The 21385-nt window shown below is 35.3% G+C and overlaps 1 protein-coding gene across 5 annotated transcripts in view; it reads right to left on the reverse strand.

Moving 5' to 3' along the window:
* Nucleotides 1–125: 125 nt before the first annotated feature.
* Nucleotides 126–21385, reverse strand: part of Lpar1 (lysophosphatidic acid receptor 1) — a 154700-nt gene continuing 133440 nt past the window's right edge. For all 5 annotated transcript variants that reach the window (XM_046451960.2, XM_046451962.2, XM_046451959.2 and 2 more), the window contains one exon: nt 126–2590. In XM_046451960.2, coding sequence (XP_046307916.1) covers nt 2289–2590 — 302 coding nt within the window. In that variant the 3' untranslated portion in view covers nt 126–2288. The remainder of the gene's footprint in view (nt 2591–21385) is intronic.

Below are 21385 nucleotides of genomic sequence, written 5' to 3' on the forward strand. Positions count from 1 at the left end.
CAGAGTCCTTTATCCCTGGTAGCTGGGACATAAAGGAGCTCACAGAGGGAAGACACCGTGCCATGCAGGCGAGAAAACTCAAAAAAGACAAGCAGCACTGAGCAGAGCCACACGTGACCAAACACTGATTGAGAATGATTTATTAGAGTCCAATTAGTATGCTTTTAATCTCAAATAGTCCATATTTCCTCCATAAAAATAGGCACATCAGTAAAAGTCCAAGTTCACTTCTTTCATTTCCAGTATAAGATGTTCTGTACTTTTGGTAAAGTATGTGCAACCAACACCTTTCTGCTGACTGGTTCCCCACATTCTTTTCACTGTGGGAACTTTTCAAGTCTATCCTCTCCAGGATGACCACGCACATACCGACTCCCTCCTTCCAAGACAGTCAGTCTTCTTCGGGAGTTCTTTCTCTTAGACGTCCTCCTGACTTCCCCATACCTGCTTCAAGATCACATTACTTCCTCATCACTTGTTACAACAAACTGATGCAATCACTTCTTGACCTTGAGAATGTATTAAACAGGTGTCACCTAAGATGGCAGCAGGTGAATCCTGGAGAATACACGGTGGCCAAGTCACATATGGACACACTCAATCCCTTTGCTATATAGACAGAAGGGCCCCAAGCTACATAACACAGCAATCCTTTATTCACTCAGCACATTTGATTTCTTTGCATTTTCTTTAATTCTACATTACATTTGTGGCCACCAAAAGAGGGAAAAAAATGGTTCCTTAGCAAACTTTGGAATTGATAGGTATATTAGGGTGTCTTGGTTATTATAACACTTGACTGTTCCTAATCCATCTTGTAATATTAATAAAAGTCATCTCAACTAAAGTAACCACTGCATTTCTTTTGTAAGAAGGTAATTTAATTGGCTTTCCTCACAATTGCTACCATGTGCTACAAAAGCAGGAAACCCCTTTTTATAAAAGGTAAAAGCATAAGAAGATATTTCACATTTTTTAAAAAAAATCCTTCATGGGAATAGGTCCCAAGTAAATAATCAATTATATGGACAAAGTTTATGTACACATTTTTTTGCAACTTTATAATAGTGAAAATTAGAAATAATGTAAATAGTCAACAATATGGGATTGGTTAAATGAACTGAGTTGCATCCATTAAATGGAATATTATATAGTCACTAAAATTTTTTTGTTAAAAATTTTAATGCCATAGTAAAATCTGGCAATTCTGTAATTTAAAAAGCTACTTTTAAATCTGTTTACAGTACAATTCCAATTACATAAAAAAGTATACAATATACACATAGGCATACGTGGGAAAACTGTTAAAGAATGTTACTTCTGGATTGTGATATTATTGGTAATCATTTTTTTCCTTTTTTTTACACATTTATGCAATTTTCAAGTTTTCTACAACAATTAGGTATTATTTTATAACTCAGAAAAAATGGGCTATTAAAAATTTCCTCTGATGTACTGGCAATAAGAATGTACTTGTATATTTTAAATATGCAGAAAAAAATTATTGTGCTTCATCTTCTATGACTTTAGAGTACATATTCTTTTGGCAATAAACTGGTATTCCCTGTTTTATACTTGTCACAACACTTTAATAAAAACGTAATATTGTGATTAGAACATTGTTTCTTTCATAGTCTAAACAAATACTGGTTTTGACAACTAGGTTCTTCTATTTCCTAGAAGATTTAAAATTACTATTCTTTTATCTTTTTAAGTAAGGCATACTGCATACATACATTACATGCATGCTTTCTAAATAAAAAATAATAATTCTAATTTACAATTTTCCTACATAGGAAAAAAATGAAATTACGGTAGTTTAAAAGTCTATAGTCTTATCCATCACAAACATGCTGAAAAGACATAAATGTGTTTATTAAATGAAATGCATCTTGAAAAATAAAAAAGGGAAGGCTGCATGTAAATGAAGTTGTGGACTCAATTTGTCAGAATTTATTCTGACTTGCACCAAACCACACAGAATCTTTTCAAGTCTAGTTAGTGTCGTCTGAATGGACACTCCAGAGTCCATTTCTCAATTCCATTGCAGGAACTCTACTTTCTACCTTCAAAAGGAATGGGGTCAGGATGAGGGTTGTCACATAAACTAATATTCAATATACATCAAGTCTCGTGGGGTCTAGGAACAAATACTGCCATTGGTTAGTGTTTAAGTACCAGAGTTTCTTTCCCTCCTCTCTCATTCCCCACCCTGCCTGGCAATCGGGTGTGGGGAGGCCGTTCATCTCTCCATAGAGGACAGCTGGCTTTGCATCTTAGTTTCCTTTCTAAACCACAGAGTGGTCATTGCTGTGAACTCCAGCCAAGATGGTGTGGTTGAGGGAGGAAGCCGAGCGGTCTGAGCCTTCCGTGGGGCCGTTGGTGTTCTCGTTGCGCTGACAACAGAGGATCTGTCTGAAGGTGGCACTCATCTCCTTGTCCCGGTAGGAGTAGATAATGGGGTTCATGGCAGAGTTGAATTCAGCAAGGAGGAGGAAAAATTTCTCATAAGCCAGAACGTCGCACTGTGGACAACACACATCTAGCAGTAATAAGACCAATCCCGGAGTCCAGCAGATGATGAAGGCACCTATGAGGACAGGGTGAGAGACCAGAGGATTAAAAAAAGAGAATAAAAAATTATGAAATGATTTCAGTTCAATATGTAAATACTGAGCTTGGAGGCCACTAATCATCAAAAAAAATAATGATAAAATAATTGACTTAGTAACATTTCATTAATTCATATCCTGCTAAAATTGAGTATGGAGACAACGATGGTGATTATTTTTAGCAAAACACAAGTTTGATAAGCAACTGAGATATTCAGGATCTACCATCTCTTATAAAGACATGGTTCTTAATAGCAATGGAGCGTTTTCAGGCAAAAGATATGACAAATGTCCTTTAATGTGTAGCTAAGGCACACTTTCTGATTTCAGTTTGCCTGGGCTCAAGTGCTTGCTTAGCTGTTTAATGAACTGGGTAAACTTAGGTGAATTACTTTTTCACCCCACTTTTCTCATCTGAAAAATAGAGATGATTATATTTTACCACACGAGATTTGTTGTAAGAATTAAATGAATGTTAAGAAAATAATTGCCTATATGAATTTACAGTGACAGTAATAATATTGTTATTACCTGCTCAGTTAAATGGTCCTGGTTGAAAATAATAATTTTCAAGCATAGAATGTACATTTTATTTTTATTCAGCAATCATTTATATATTGCTTGATATATGCTTTCCAAATAACAACTCACTTAATCTTTACAACACTTTGACTAATAAACACCTTTGTACAGAAGAAGAAACTGAGGCCTAAAAAGTTTAAATACCTTGCTCAAGGCTATAGGACTGGAAAGTGGCAGACAGGAGACAAATTCCAGCCTTTCTGCTCCTAGAGGATGGCTCCAGAGTCCATGTTCTAGAAAATACTACCTTATTTTTCCATTTCTTGAAACTAATAGAATTAAATATTTTAAACCAAATTCTATGTTTCAATTGATCAACTTTGTTCTCTTTCTTTCCCCAATTATTCTGAATTAAGATTTTACTATAATCCTAAAGGGAATGGAAATGTAGAATATATTTTTAATTCCATTTTTAGTTCCATTTTGTTTCTGAAGTCACTAATCATTTGAATCACAAGGAAAATGGAAGCTGAGAAATATCATTAAAATGTACCATCAGGTTACCTCAGGATCTCCAGGGGATCCTTGATTGAAACTACGTGAGCTAATGTGACTAGTGGATACCATCGTGTCCCATTACACCTCACCTAATAGGCTCCATATGGACAATCAGGCTGCCTAATGAGCAGATGGGGAACAGCATGACCCAGAAGTGCAATGGAATCTTTAGACTTCAGTGTGCTGGCCTTGGTGGATGCAGGCATACTTGGGCTGAAGTCTTGGATTTGGACTAGCCTCAAGTTATGAATATCCCAGAATGTAAACAAATGAGATTTAGTCTCTAAACAGCCCAGTTTTGAATGTGAGCTTTCTCTTTTGAACCTTTTCAGCAGGGAACTGAAAATGAAGCAAGGAGAAAAGTACCCCCACAAAGCTCTTTGTTCTGCAACACAAATGTGTATTGGTTTTAAACTGCTGTTCACTTTGAAGACGGTCCAAGGTGCTTCATTTTCTAATAAATACGATACCTTAGACTTTCCTTAGAAAAAAATAATATTCCAAATATCAGGAGATAATAGCCAAAGAGCTCTTGAACTTCAATAAAAATGTTAATCAAGCATTCATTCCAAGTCCTTGAATTTCCTTTATTGAAAATCACTCAGAAAGCTAAACATAAAGGAAAAATCAAAGGAATGCCTCTTGGGTTTCAGAAATAATGCATTATTCATTGAGAAGCCAGGAAGGGAATTATTCTCAGGGCGGAAAATACCAACATGGAAAATGCATGGTCCCATTATTCATTTAGTTCGAAACGAAAAACACACACAGGCCCCTCATGAATGGCAGAGCATTCTTTCACGTTTCCTTTCTCCTTACTTTTATCAAAGCTCTAATTGAGCTCAAATCCAGAGCTTGATTAAATACTAGCAATGCGCAGATATATTTTAAATAGAATGATCTTTTTTTCCTTCCATAAAGAAGAGAATATTCCTAATTCTCATATATTTGCTGGAGCTGCATGAATTCATTAAAAAGTGAGAGAATGCAAATACAGTCATTTGTTGTTTCTGATTTCTTTCAGTGTTAAACCTCAAGAAGAACAGGATCTTTCCAAAGAGACCCATGGTCTTAGAAATTAGCCTATTAGGCTTGGATCCTTGCTAGATGGGATGCAGGAAGTGGGAAATACCACAGTCCGACAGGAGTGAATGTGCATGGACACTTCATTGAGGAACTCAGAAGCTTCTCCCTTCTCCCTCACTGAAAGGAACTGTTTTTAGTATTATTATTAGGCCCAACCACACTGTATTTGAATCTTTAAGACTTAATCAAATAATTTCAGTGACTTATAGTACAGGCCTCAGAAATCAATATCCAAAACCAATCATGCAAAATTTCCCCCTCTTCTTCCTTCCCTTCTCTTTTACAGATGTGTCAAGGATCAAACTGACCAAAAAATGACGACATATTAAACAAGGGGAGTAGGGGGCCTGGAATATTCCAACGTGATTAGGCTCTTAAGCCACAGTGTACAAATATTCTGAAATAAATTTTGTTCGTATTATGGATTTCCCTTTGAGCTTCTAAAAACAAAAACAGATCACACCCAAGCCCCTTTAATAAGAAGTAGCCAACCATCACTAAATCAGGTTACAGGACTTGAGATATCAACACACAGTCTATAGAGTCAAGTATACACCTGTAAAACATGTCGATGAATTTAGAAAAAAAAAATCCTCCATTTCAGCTCTGTAAAGGGGTGAAGTAATAGCTCCTGGCTTACCCAACAGGATATGGGGAGGATCAAACTGAGGTCCAATTTGCAAAAGCCCTCCTTGCTTGCACATGTACCTGGCCACCATTACCTATTGCTACCATGAGTGGCGCAGGTTCAAGTGTAACACAGCTCAAGGAGAGAACTTCAAAGCATGATTGAACCAGCAAGACCTGGCATTTCCAAAAAACTCTGAGACTACACCATCCTGATTATGAGGGGACTTGCACTTGGGTGTGAGGAGGAAAACCAGAAGGAAAAGAGAGAGGGAGCAAAGGAAGCATCAGTCATGATCTGAGCAGTTCAAGAGTCAACACCTACCAAAATGAGGAATAAAATAACATGTACGCAGTAGGAACAATGCTTTTGGCAGTTTGTATTTCCAGCACGTTTCTGAGGGAGGAATTCCTACAGGCCAAGGCACAAAACCAAGGAATAGTATGCCACAGTATGAGAATAAGAGGAAGTACAAATAGTTTATGGTCATTTATTGTAATGTCGGAAGCAGAAGTGACAGAAGATAAGATATCCAAGGTCATGAAGGCCTTTTGTATCTGGCTGACAGATGGAATGTTTCCAGTCCAGCATTGGTTCTTACTCCTAGAGGCATATAACAATAGCAGACAGTGCTTATAACAGTGCGCACCCACCCCTGCCCTAGAGGATTGTAACCTTAGTGGCCTCACCATTCAGATTTTCATTCAAGATACACATTAGTGGCAGAGTGGAAGAAGAAAATGATCAAGATAAGGTTAAAAAAAATTAGATATTTCCAAATGCTAGAAGGGAAATAATGAGAGCCTGAATGAGGGCAGCAGCATGAGGAAACATGGGTATAGAAGACTAGGAAAGTTTTTAGTGAGTGCAGGATGACTTCTAGATTTTCAACTGGGGAGAAGGAGGTATGGTGGTACCTTTTGCTGAGGAAGGAAACAAAAGAGAAAGCATTGACTGGTGTTTTGTTAGGGGAGGTAAGGAGAGAGTTGATGTGTGTTTTTGCAAGACGGACATCTTGATGACATCATGATGGGCTCAGGGCAGTCTGAGTGCTGGGAAACTTGTCTCTCAGAGTGCAGAACATTCCACCCGATTTGCCAGTTTTACAAGGAACCTAGGGAGGAGGCTATTCAAAACATGCTCATGGGTTGCTCTTCCTTGAACAAGCTTCATTTCATTCTTACACATCTGTCAAAGCAATCTGGGAGGGCTGTGTGCCCACAAAAATGGAGGGAGAGGTGCTGGAATTTAGCCTCAAAAGACAGGGAGGAAAGGGGCTGTTCTGGAACAACAGGTCACAGCTGCGGACCAAGATCATATTACCACACCTTCACTCAGATCTACTAGCCCATCAGTTGAATAATGCTTACCATCTGGTTTCACAATTAAGTCTTTTTTTCCTACAATGACTTTTTCCTAACAAGTTGAACTTTGCTTCTTTGCTTACATATAGAATGCAAAAACCAAAGTTAAAGAGGAAAAATGGCCTTGCCAGAGAAGACCTTCAGGGAGAAGCCCAGAATTTTTTTTTCTAAGTTTTTTGATAAGAAAATTTAAAAAGAAAATAGAAAGCATTTTCAGTGTGACTGGCAAAATTGTGTTTTTATAAAAAATTCAGACATCCCACAGATCCAAAAGAAGTCAAGGTAGATCAATTTTATACCAGCACTATGCCCATGTTAGCCTCTTCTTGGGTCCTCTCTCTCCGTTTCTTAAATGAGGATTTCAGAAGCAATCTACCTCAGAAGCTTATAGTGGGGATAAAGTGAGAAAATCAATGTTTCAATACAAAAACTGGTTTTTACTGGTGCCACTAAATTGTGTATTCCCTCAGGGTGGGCAGATTGGTGTCCCAAAATGCAATCAAATTTCAGTTCAGCTCTGTAGCTAAGTTGTTATTTGTGCTATGAAGGTACATGATAAGATAGGAAATCCTTCTACATTATGTATCTTAACCCAAGCTATGTTAGTCCACAGACCATAGATACAGAGCTTACTGCTTGGCTTAGCAGCTAAAGGGTCATTAAAATGAGACTGCATGTAATGGCTTTTGGAATCAAAGCTTTTTCTGAAAGAACACCCTATATAATCATAAAATCTTTTTTATTGACCATTGAAAAGACAGAATTTGTTTGACTGAGATATAGTCACAGTATGCTGTTTCTTTCTTGAGACCAATTTTACTCCATCTCACTCAGTGCCCAGAACTTCCATTTCTTCCTGGCGGTGATGGTGACAGCTGCAGACATGGGAAGTTCCACAACTCATTCACTGTGTGATGTGCTCTAGTGTTTCCAGGACTTGCCCCTGAGAGCAACATTCATCTTTCAGAGAAGGGCATTAACACATACCCAACTCTAAAGCAGACTAGAATACTCACATTCTCTTCTCAACATTCCTGGGTGTCAGTTTGTGTCCTATCATACTGTCTTGCTCAACACAACAATTCCTTTGCTGTACACAAAAGAATGTCAAAGCTGCCTTGCTCAGGTACTGCCTACTCTCCTTAACATCAGGCAGTGAGTATCTCATGCGCCTATTCTCTGTACTCTACCACAGACTCTCGATCTCCTACAATGGTGCACAGGAAAGTGCACATTGAGGTGACCTATGTGCTAGTTCCATGTCTTACAGAAGAAAATTCTGTGTTGAACAGCCAGCAGAAACTACTTCTCTCCTGCAACTACCCAAGTCAAGTGAGCGATACCTTTTATCTGCCTGTTGCAACAGACTCCTAACCAATTCCTCTTCCTATAGAATGATCTTTTAAAGGCATAATTCCCTTTCCTACTTAAAATCCTCCAAAATCTTCCCATTTAAAATCTTTATGCTGGTCTATAATGCCTTATACATGTCTGGCTCCTGCCAGTCTCTTGGATCCCATCTCTTTCCATTCAAAGGTGGCGCCTATGACTTCGATGAGGAGTTCATGGAGGTCAGAGTGGATATATGGCAGACCTGATAGGCAGGCCTACTACTTGTCAAGTCTCAGAATGCTGGCAAGGGTAGTACAAGAGTGGCTGCCCTGGGCTGAGCCACTGCCAACCTGTATCCCCCTGTGGATCAGAGCCTAGAGCATTGAGGATGATTGGATGAGCATTGATTCCAACATCAGTCTCGTTCATTATACTGTCACATCTGCCCAGGTCTAGATGACAACATGCTATGACCTATATCACATCTTCTGGCTGGCTGTCATTCTGTTGATATTCCTCAGTGTCTACAAGGCCTTTGTCATGGAGTCCACCTCTGCTCGCTGGGCAGCTGGACAGCATTGCTGGATAGAGCATGGTAACAGGACAGCACCTTGGCCCTTTATATCACTGTCATCAATGTATGCTTATACGCTTAGTGTCCAAGGCATGGACATCATTTTCGCTGCCTCTCTCTAGGTGTTGGTAAACAGGATTTGGAGGTGGGAGGATTCATTCATTTACCAGGTTCTGGCCACATAGTCTAAGCTCATTTGTGTCCCAGGAGCTCTGTGTTTACAGTTCCTTCTGTTGGGAATATGCTTCTGTAGCTATCTGCATCTACCTGTCACTGAATGTCACTTCTCCCAAAGGCTCCCCTTGGCTGTCCTAGCTAAGGTAGCAGCACACTATCATCACCACCAGCACAATTTCTTATTTTACTGCCTTCATATTTCTTATCTGTACTTCAAATTATCTTGTTTATTGGTTTACATGCAAGAAGAACATAACTTCTTGCTCAACACAACAATTGTTGTGTCTCTGACATCCATATCTGTGTCTCTGACATCTAGACCACTAAGGACTCAATATATCTTCTGCTGAATGAATTATCAAGTCCCAGCCAAGTGACTAATAGACATATCCAAAACAAGTAAGACTGATTAATGGACACAGCACTATACTCTGATTGGAAAATAAACTTAATCTACAGTGTAAGGTCTTTGAATGAATGTTACAGGGCATTCAAAGGGGCACCAGGGGAAGACTTCTTTTTTATATGTGCTTTGTTAGTAAGGCATAAATGAACCTACTGTGATTAATACTGTCAGATGTCAAATTGTCTATGGAACCCAGTGAGTACTAGAACACTAGGATGAGTCAGAAACCTAGGAAAACATCGTTTTTCTGCTATAAGAATGGTTCAACAGAATGATGCTGCTCCCAAGAAACATGTCTCTAAACCAGACTCTCATGTTCCTAGATAGTTTGTACCACCAGACCCTAGATTCTATAGTAGCTGCCTGGAAAAATCCCTAATTCACACAACTCACCTTTGTGTTAATCCCTCAAGATTCCAAGTTCCATGCAGGTGCCTGGCCATGCTTAAACCTCACATCCATACTGTAGCTATCAGAGGGTGGGGAGAGAATACATCCTCCAGCACATAAAATCTTACAATTTCTTAAAATACAAGTTCAGTTCTAATTATTCATCAGCATAATCAGTGTCAACCTGCAACATTAACTTTGAATATTCACAGGTTTATCATAAAGTCAAGAGTCATTTTTGACAGGAACTTAAAATTGGTGAGTTATTTTTATGTATTTATGTTTCATAATTTGTAATACTGTTTACTTAGCTCAAGAGAACACTTCTAATTTATGAAAGCATGACAGGGATAATTCTAATAATATCTAATTTTTACTCCTAGCACTGTACATTAGTCCCTTTACTTGTAGTGACAGATGTGTGAAGCTAATACCTTCTTTGCATTGTGATGTCTATTTTTTTCCTCTTATAGATGGTTTGGAAAATACAGAAAAAATATGATGAAATTTTAAAAGTCACTTGTAACTATTTTTATCTAGAGATGCTTTAGTATATGATCTTTAATTTTCATATGTTGCTTCTTTGAATTCTAAAAATTGTGCTTTTTTTCTGGTTTCATATAAAAATAATATAGAAACGTTGAAGAATTAAATTCATACTCTCAACATAATTCTAATAATAACATTTGTATGTACTACATACAAATTTAAGAAACATTCTTTTTCTCCATTTACAGAATTGTAATCATACTACTTATACAGTTTTATATAATAATCTTACCACAAATATTACATTGGAGACAATTTTTATATTATTAAATAGTATTTGCAAACACCAATTTTCCTGGCTGCATATAATTGCAATAATCTTTCTGAAAATTCTGAAGTCTAAGTATAAAGAGAAAGTCCTACAAGCTTCAGGGAGTAGAGCAGGGCAGATAATAAAGTACCTACATAGGAATAAGAATCACAATGGAGTCATACTTCTTGTCTCTGACATTGAATTCCAACACAGTGGAAAGATCTCTGCAACATTTTGAAGATCAAGCACTTTGAGCCTGTAATGGTAAACCTTACACTTGGCCAACTTGTTTCCAAGTATAAGGTTTTCTTATGGCGGCAGAGACACACGGTGTTTCAGTTTGGATTTGGAATGTCCCCCAAAGGCCCACATGGTAAAGATTTGGTCCCTAGCCTGTGGCATATTGGGAGGTGGTGTGACCTTTAAGAGGGGGAAGCCTGGTGGGAGGTAATTAGGTCACTGGAGATATGTTCCCATATGGGATTGTGGCACCCTGCCCCTTCTCTTTCCTATTGCTTGCCAGCTGGCATGAGTTAGCATCTTGCTCTAACACATGCTCCCTACCATGATATGCCACAACAGGCCCAAAGACAATGGTGTCAAATGACCATAGATTGAAACCTCCAAAACCAGGAGCCAAAATAAACATTTCCTTCCTTCAAGTTTATTTATCCCAGGTATTTGTTGCAGTAACAGAAAGCTAACACACATGAGAAAAGTGCAAATACATGTCAAGAAGCAATTTCTGGACGTTTCTGGAAAAAAAAAGGCAGAATGGAGAGATTGGGGATAGAATATTGGTTATATCTCTAATTTTTTTAAGAGAAAATAAAAGCAAATAAAGCAAAATGTTAGCATGTGTTTGATTTTAGTGTTTTGTAATTAGATATTTATTATATTGCTGTATATGATTTTTTTGAATATTTCATATTCAGCTACTGACAAACTTAGAAAATTTAATATGAAGTTAGAATCCATAATTTTCTTTGTTTATAAAATAAGAGAACAGGTATAAGAGTAAGAAGCATGTTAAAAGTCTGGTCTTGTTTGGGGACCACTGTAGATATTGATTACACCTTGAATTTTTAAAAGTATGCTTTCACTAGTATGACACTAGTAAAAATAGATATTTGATGTATAAGTCAAACTACTACAGAAAAAGAGAAAGAAGGAAAGAAGAACAAAATAGGAAAATTTACCAAAAGGCAGTAAAGGAAAAAGACACAAACAAAAGCAAAATAGCATGCATGCACATACACATAAAACAGGATGTCAAGAAGAGGCCCAAACTTGTCCCTGGGTATCATAAATATGATGCCCTTCATTCCCTTATTAAAACACAGAGATTCTCAGGTTAGAGTAAAACTATTTGACTTTTGAACAGCTTTTTGTTTTCCCTTGAACTTCTAGTTGATTTTTCCTCTCCATTTTTATCTTTCTGTTACATATCAAAAAGAGCACATGGTTTATTTCAGCAAAAGGGTGTCAAATATGTACTTTCAAATTATGAAATTTCTCCATTAAGGTATTTCTTTAAGTTCTCTGGTCACCAATAAAATCAATTGATTTATAAGCCTGCTGCTCAGTTTATTTGGGAATTGTTTCTCTTGCCTACCTAGGTGGAATTTTGTTTCTGGAAAACTATATCTTTCTCTTTTTAGGGGGAAGCTTTTCCCCTCATGTTCCAGAGTATATACATGAACATCCTTTCCAAAAAGTTTACATAAGCTCAAATTCATCTTGTCTTAGAACACTGTCTTCCAGCACCTGGTACTGCAGAGACAAAATAGACATCTTGGGTTCTTTTGTGTAAAGGCCCTGCATAATACAGTCCTCACTTCCCAATCTTCTTAAACTCTCCTCCTGCTTTCTAGATACATAGATTTTCGGTTCCTTTCAGTTTGTCACAATTCTTCCATTATAAGCCATTGTGGTGTTTTTCTCTCTTCCGGGATGTTACTTCCCTGTTCCTAATCTAATTCCTACTCATACTTCACCTGTTGGTACTTCTGGGATGCCTTCCCCAATAAGTCAAAAACCACCTCCTTACATGCCCTCAGACTATATAACTCTCTGTAACATTAGTTATCATGGAAGACATTTATTTTTATTCATGATGTGATTATTGATGACCGCTTTTCTCTCTCATTAGACTTTTTGCTCATCTCTGTGTCTATACTGCCTAAGAACATTTGTAGAATAGAGTAAGTTTTCTGTAATTATTTGTTGAACAAATTTTTTAAAAGGGAAAGAAAAAAAGCACACATCTGGCCAGCTTACTACCTAGGTCATTAATACATTTTTTTCTCCCCCACTCATACCTGAAACCCTGATATTTTTTTTTTCCTTTAATTTTGGGAGATCACCAATGTCACCAGGATATATCTATTTTGATGTATTGTCTTTGTTCAAAATTCTTGCTTGGCCCTTAATGGGCAATTTTAACTAATATCCCATGATTTTCTTTAAATTATGAAACTATTCTCTATTTCTTTGAGCACTTTTCTTTCCTTTATTTCTTTTAATTTCCTTTAAGACTTCTTACATGGATATTGTATATTTTAGAATGTGTGTTGAAAATTTGATTCTTAAAGTCTCTTGATTTTTCATTTGGATATTCAATGCTTTGGTTTTAACTTGGTATTCTGGGAGAGATTCTCTGGGTCTCTTTTACAGATTGAATGTTTGGTCTCTAACCATTTGGTCTTTGATCCATTTTGCTACTGGATAGTGCTTTTTGTCAATATATTAGTGATGGGTAAAGGCAGACAATCAGATTTTTCTGATTTTAAGGAACACTTTCTTATTCTCTAAGTGATGGTACAGCATAGTAATGCATCCTAATTTAGTTAGTTTAACACCATCCTGAATCTGTGAAGTCATTAGTTAGAACTTATTTGAATTTATTTTGTGGTTCCTTAACTATGGTTCTTTCCCTTGTAAAATGTTGTTCTATCTTCAAATGTACACGGAGGCCTCCATGTTTCAGGGAATGGCTATACATTTTTCAGAAAATTTCCCTGAATAGGAAAATCTCCTTAATTTGGAAAGACAGCATAACAAATTGCCACCAAAAGCCAGTTTTTCCTATATCTAAAACATCCAGTTATGCCATGTAAGTAGGCAAATGTCCTGTGTTAGATAAGACTTTCAGAGGTTATGATTGCCTATGAATACAGAAACCAATGTCACAAAAATGCCCATATAATAAGCAGCAGCATGACCATCTAATTAGCTCCAACAGGCACCAAATTGTACATCCTTTCAAGCACATACATACCACTTCCAGTGGTAGCTAAGACTCTCAGTAATAGAATGTGACCTCTGAGGTCTCTGTAAACATACAAAACAGGAAATGCCTTAATTTGCTTTCAATAAAAGCAATATGTACAGCGGTCCAACCCACGTTAAGATGGATCATTGACTCTCCTCTTTCTCCCTGTACATGTCCTATGATTTCTACTCAGCTGTCTTGGGATAAAATAGTTGAGGTTAAGACTGACTCACTAGAACATTATAACCCACCAAAAATAAAAAAAGTAATGCTACTCCAAGGCCTGCCAAAGGATTTTCTTGTAAGCCCTTCCTACTTTCAAAAAACAGATATATTTTCACCTTGTAAAACCATATATATAATATTGTGTACCTACAGAATATACATATATGTATATATACTCAAACTTACATACACTGTATACAGAACGTACATAAATGTACACATAACTTGCATGCATACATGTACATTAAGAATAGTCCCTCATTTTAGTAGTTTAAAAAACACGATGAGATTTTTCTTTCACATGCAGTATGTATGAGACCCAATTCAAAAAGAGGATGCTATGTATATTCTTTCCATACAAAAGAATTCAACATTCTCAAAATAGTTAAATCTGTTTTGACCCCCAAATTTAGTGAAAGACCACTATTTTTTAAGAAAGCAAATTCCCCTCTGCCCTCATTTTAAAAATAATGCATATTACATCTTACAGAAAATCAATTTTGTCAACTCCAGACCAACAATGTCTTACTTAGAAAATGATACTAAACTTATTGCATGACTGTGGTCCAGCTGTTACCAAGGTGATTTGAATAATATTTATCCCTTTAAAGGATAAATGAAATTCCCCCAGAAGCTTTCCCTAGCAAAAGTTCAACATTAACAGGAAGTTTATAATTGGTTTTGTAACATATTTAATTTTTCAGCTGTAAATTAAGATTCTTCCAAAATGACATAATTCTAAACAAGTACTGAAATCTAACTGAAAATGTTCATTGAATATAGAGGATGACAACATCCTGTGGATTTTATTCTTCACAATTCATTGGCATGGATTAACAAGATATGTATTACTCAGAAGACAAACTTTAAGGATAGAGAAATATAATGGAAATTTCATTTGCACTTCATTTTCTTACTGTCAAAATGAGAAAAAGTTTTAATCCAAAAACAAATTCAGAAAATTCTGTGAAATATTTTTGCAACCTAAAAACATTTATTATATATATATTTTCCTAATTTTCAAAAGACAAGAAAAGAAGAATGGCAGAAATTGTAAATGTGATCATTGTTTTTGAAATCAGTTATGTCTCCTATGGTTGCCAAATGTCCTGAACTGATCTTCACAAAAGTACAGATTCTTGGCGGGCAGGAGGGAGGTGCAGTCTGTTCTGCTATAATATGATAGCTGTCTGCCTACAATAACTGCAATTATCAAAAATGTCTCATTTAACAGTTTTTAAAAAGAGAACCTTAAAAACAAAGGTTATAAAAATAATTATTTAATTGATAAGTGGATGTTTATGCTAGAGAATTTCAGACCCGCAATCAAACATTTTTTAACTACAACTTCAGTGATTTTTAACTACAACTGTGGATTAAAAAATTGGTGGGTCAAAACTAACAAAACCACATTTAAATATATAAATAAATTCTCAGTAGTCCATAAATCCTAAGCAAAAGTCAACTAATCTGTCTAAAGCCATCAAAATACACAGCAACAATTTTACTTCTGCGAATTTATCCTATAGATGTATTCACACACAATACTATGTGCATGTGCAGAATTCTCTGAAGTATTTTTTATTCAAAAAATTGGAAATAACAACCACAGAGAAACGAAATAAATTACATAGCACCCACAAAGTAGAATCATACTCAGCTTCAAAAGTTGAGATATTTTGTTTTTTTCTGATACCAAATGATCTCCAAGATATATAATTAGGTAAAAAAAAATGATATATTTGCAAAAAGTATAGTTAAGCTACCAATTATGCTTTGACAAGAGCAACAATAACAAAAGAGTATGCACACAAGATGTCCTTTTATAAGCTCCAATTGAGGCTATTAGTCAATTCATTTTAGGAACGTTTTAAACAAGAAATCATAAAAATGATACATGAAACATGTCATTTGACTTAACAAATAAATTCGTATTCATCTGCCAATCCTTTGATGGAGAGCCAAGGCTTTTATTTGAACGTGGGGTCTCTTGCCTGAAGTTCCATGTCATCTTCTAAGTAAAAGCCTCAGCAGTTAAGCATCACATACCACTTCCAATTTGTGTTCTTCAACGTGGAGTCTGTCAGCACTTAAAATTTTTGTAAAACAATTTGAGTGCAAAAGTCTTGTAGAATTTTTATGGTTTCTCCAAACTTTAACAGTTGTTTTCTCCAGTTATTTTAAAGCAACTTGTTTGGTAACTTGAATATTAACAAAACATTCATAGAAATAATGTTTTTCTGTTTTGAACTCACTTGTGCTAGACAATAAAATACTTAACTGGTTATATAATTATGATAGCCTGCTATAAACAATTTTAGGAGCAACTGATTCTTGGTAACTGTCAGGAACTGAATTATTGGCCTTCAGGCTATACTGTGCTAAATTTTCATTTTTTTTGATTCATCCAAATATATGAGAGTCTACTAAAAGTCATGTTTTATTCTAGGTACTAGGGATACAGCTATAAATCAAAGAGAAAAAACTCTCTGCTTTCATGAGTTTATGTTCTGTGAGAGATGAGAAAGAAAACTAACAAAATAAATAAGCATAATGCCTTTTAGAGGGAAATAGTGTGTAGAGACTATAAGAGAGCCAGTGTAAACATAAAGAGAATGGTTGGAGATGCTGAAAGGAATTCACACAAGATAATGGGGGCTTTGAACATGGGGAGGTGGAATCACTGATGTACTCTGACAGAAGAGTTAATTCGACTTGCTAATTGGACATTGGGGAGAAGAAGAGTCAAGGGTACCTGAAAATGACTGGGAAATGCATTTAGTGGCAAGGTCACGGATGACAGTTCAGTGGAGCTTTGAGAATAGAAGCCTGATGGGAGCAGGTTCAAGAGAAAATGGGAAAGAAAGGGGATGCTGCACATAAAGATAAATCTGAAGTAGTTTTATTATGAAGGGAAGAGAAAAGCAGCTGGGCATGAATCAATGTGTTTTACAAAGCTACGCCTAATACGTCAAGTTGGTGAAGAGAAAGTATAAAATAAGTGTACACTCAGTGTATGAATACACACATGCCCTCCTGCACCCACATGTCCTCATACATGTAGAGAATATGTTTGAAATGCTACATCATAATTGGTTACTGCCATGGCTGAGGATTAAACTGAGAGCAATGATTTGAAATATACTTCGATTTGCATCTTTAACCACTTTAAAATTGACTGAAATATTGTAATCAAGGTTACAAGTGCCAACATTAAATTTAACAGGCCCCTATCTGAGCTGTTCAAAATTCAAAGCAATTTTAGGCTTGTTTGCTGCACAAAAAGCATACTTTAATAAAGAAATAATCAACTGCAATTCTAGTAATAAAAATTACACACTCTAATTAAGCGTTCAAGACCATAAAACTGATGTTTGAAGAAACAGAGAAATTTATTTTAATTATGATCAAGGAAATCAATAACTTTTTAACAGAAGTTAGGAAGGAAAAATAACCATATATGATGAAGAAATTCACTCGAATTGATGGAAGTTACATGAAATTATTTTCCAACACATTTTAAAATATCACTAAAATTGATGCTTTTATAAGGAAATAAAAACTATAAAATTGAAATAATAGCTTGAAAATCTGAATATAGCCTTAGACCCAAAACCAGGATTTAAATTTAAATTTAAGTTTAAACAAATTTCCTCACTGCGTCAAAACTCAGATGGATTTATGGATGAATTTTAGCAAACCATTAAGGAACATATGCCATGTATATGGAATTTTCATTGTTCCCAAGCATTAGCATTTTCTTAAAGTTTCTAATACAGTCTAAGAAACTAAATCTATAACAAAATGGACAAAACAAAACCCCCTCCACAAAATTACAGATTAATTTTTCTATGAATTTTGGAAGCAGGATTAGCTTAAGGAATGGAAAAACTGTTTGTTGTGTGTGGTTGTTCCATGAATTACAGGATATATGTAGCACACTGCCATCACCCCACTAAAAGCTAGCAGACACCCACTCCTAGCTTTTACCCTAAAAATCCCACTGTGGACAACAAAAACATGTCTTCAGGTTACCAAATGCCCCTGGAAGGCAGAGAGGGAAGCCCACTCCTTCTTGGGAACCATTCTACAGACTGGTCAAACTCATGAAAAAAACTTATCTCTATCTATCTGAATCCAATTGTATATTAACAGAATGCTAGGATACAACCAGTGGTTTAATACCAGAAAATCTGATCATGTAATTCACTATATCCTTAAGTCAAAAGGAATAAATTATTAAGACCAATAATTTTAGTTTTATATGGTAAAACTCATCATTTACTCACATAAAAGAAAGAAAGAAACACCACTAACAACAAATCAAAATTAATTAGAAGTACAACATTTAGTAATCTGAAAATGTGTGGAAACTATATTTATTAGAATAAAAAATGAGAAATGAGAAATCTCTTAGTTAACAGAATAACAGAAGTATTTTATTATCATCAGGAATAAGAAAAAAAGAACATCAGCTTTTACTAATACTCTAGTCAATAAATTAAGCCTAAAAGTAGAGATGAAATATGGGAAAAATATTTTGAGATTTTCTACTTGTTACTTGAAAGGCTAAATACCTGGTAGCCATCCAATCAATTATTGGGAAATTATTTTAATTCTCTCTCTCTCTCTCTCTCTCTCTCTCTCTCTCTCTCTCTATATATATATATATATATATATATATATATATATAATATAAAACTAAACAACTTTCTTAAAAAATTAAGATTCCATATATAGGATGATAATAATCTAGCAAAAATATATTATTCTTTCATAAAGAAAATTAGATTGTTTTAAGGAATAACCAAATAAAAAGAGAGTTAGGTGACATATTCTTAGATGAGAAGACCCAATATTTAAAAAAAATTATTTCACCATAAATTTGTATATTAAATATGTGAGTGGGATTGAGTTAATGAAAGAGATTTGCCTTACGTTAGAATATATCATCAAACCACAATTTTAAATTAGTTTGGTATTAACAGAAGTATAAACAAAGAGATCAGTTGAATACCCTGGACCCTAGAAATGGATCCCCACATTTAACAAAATCTAATCTCAAATGTTTTTAAAGTGGAGAAAAGAAGTGTTGTTCTATAAATTTTCTTGGAATAATTTCTCTTTGGTGGAGACAGGGAAAGCAAATTTAGATTTCTATTATAAATCAATAAAAAGCAAAGGATCTGAATAAACATTTCTCAAAGGAAACTATATGAATGACCCTTTTTCTTTAAAATTAAAAAAATTATTTGTTCTAATTAGTTATACATAACAGTAGAATACATTTTGACACATCATACATAAATCGAGTATAACTTCTCATTCTTATGGTTGTATATGAATGAATAACTCTTTAAGCGCACAAAAGGATCCTCGATTTCTTTAGTTCTCAGGGAAATGCAAATTAAAACCACAATAAGATATCATTACACACCCACTAGAACGGCTAAAATTAGAGAGAATCCAACAAGCAATGGTTAGGATGCAGTGCATCTGGGACTCTAACCACTGCTGGTGAGAACACAACATGATAAGAGTTCTTATACTTCAGAAAACACTTTGAACATTTCTTAAAAAGTTAAACATTCTTAAACCACAAAACTCAGTCAATCCAGTCCTAAATATTTATCCAAGAGAAAAGAAAGTTATAAACAATAGGCAAAACAGAATCCCCTCCAAAAGAATAGAGTAATTCTTTTCAAAGGGAGCAGTATTGGCTTTAGGGATAGACAATGGTGCTTGTGGTTGTTCTATGAATGGACGTGTGCACACAGGAACATGCCTGAATGTTCACTGTAGTTTTATTGAAACAACTCAAAAGTTAATCAACAGATGAACAGATTAATACATAGTAGTATTTCTAGAAAATGAAATATTATTTGGCAATAAACAAAAACTATTGATATGCAAAAAATATGGTTGATCTTGACATAATTATGCTGCATTAAAAATGCTATAGTATGTATGTATGGGTCCATTTATATAAGATTTTAGAAACTGTGAACTAATCAAAAGTGACAACAAGTAGATCACTGGTTGCCTTGGTCAGGAATTCAGGTGATGGAAATCATCCAGGCACTGCAGGTTGTCTTCCTTTGGTCATTATTTATTTATTTATTTTTTAATGAGCTCTTATGCTTCAGGATCTGCCCCACCCTAAGTCTTAATTTTAGACTATCTGATTTGCAAAAGAACTTGAGGTAAGAGCAAGTTAATAATCAGTTTAAAAAGTCTTTTATTTTACTGTACCTCAGGCAGAGGGGAATAATTTCTAAAGAGGAATGGGCTACCCCAGCCTTTTAGGCCACTCCAGCATTCTACCTAGGTTGACTTTCTTCATTTGCCTTTAGATCCCAGATATTAAAAAAGCATTTGCTTTCAGTTTAGACTGGAGGGAGAAATGGACTTTCTACTTTAACCCAGGTATATAATGCCAGTGAAGAGATTCAAGTCTAATTTGTAATTAATCTTTTTACCATAAACAATGTTAATCTCTGCTGATACTTTGTAGGACCCTAACTGTTTTTCAGAAACATCACTGATACTTTACTTTTAATCAATTTTTGTTTTTCAGATACCCACTATTTCTTCAAGTCTCTTGAAGCCTTTCGATTTTTTAATTCTGCTAAGTTTAGAGGTGTGATTATATGTCAAATGCATTTTTACATTATATCCTTTATAATGACTAGTTAAATTTATTAGGGATATTTAAAAGGCATCTCAGAATGTGAAATTTAATTCCTTACTCTGATTACTCAGTTACAACTTATTTTGCACTTAGGTACTTGATTATTTTTAATTCCTCATCATGTTCCATGATAACAATCTGGAAAGTAACCTTACTTAAGTAGGTAAGAAAAACAATGAATTAACAAAAATTGTATATTAAGATGGGACCCAGAGTGAGTAAATCAAAAACTTCTTGAGTTAAATATTGCATGAACCTATAACAAATACATAATATATTTAAATATGGCTTAAATTTAAGGGGAAGAGAGTTCAATAGTTTGTATTTGAATAGAACCTGCATTTCCAACAGCGCCCAGAGGATGCTCATGTTCCTGGTCCATTTAAAACACTTCTGGTAGCAAGAGTCTAGAAGACTAGCATGAGCCAATGGAACTTCCTGTAATATAATAGAGCTGTTCTATGTCACCACTGCCAACTAGGCCAAAGTAGCTAGCAAACACTTGAAATACAATGACTGCAACTGAGAATCTGATCTTTTAAATTTCCTTAACTTAAAAATTTTAAAATTTAAAGATGTTTAGCAGGACTCCTGGCCTCTGCGCACTACTAGGTGCTAACAGTACCCATAGTCATGAAAATCAAAAATGTCTCCAAACATTGCCAAATGTTCTCCTGGGGTCAAAACCAGTGATGTAGACAATGCTTTCATATAAAAAGTTATATGAGATGAACATCATTAAAA

Source organism: Marmota monax, unplaced genomic scaffold (assembly GCF_021218885.2).
Source record: "Marmota monax isolate L192 unplaced genomic scaffold, Marmota_monax_Labrador192_F-V1.1 WCK01_AAM20220418_F8-fsc00020, whole genome shotgun sequence".
Classification (NCBI taxonomy): domain Eukaryota; kingdom Metazoa; phylum Chordata; class Mammalia; order Rodentia; family Sciuridae; genus Marmota; species Marmota monax.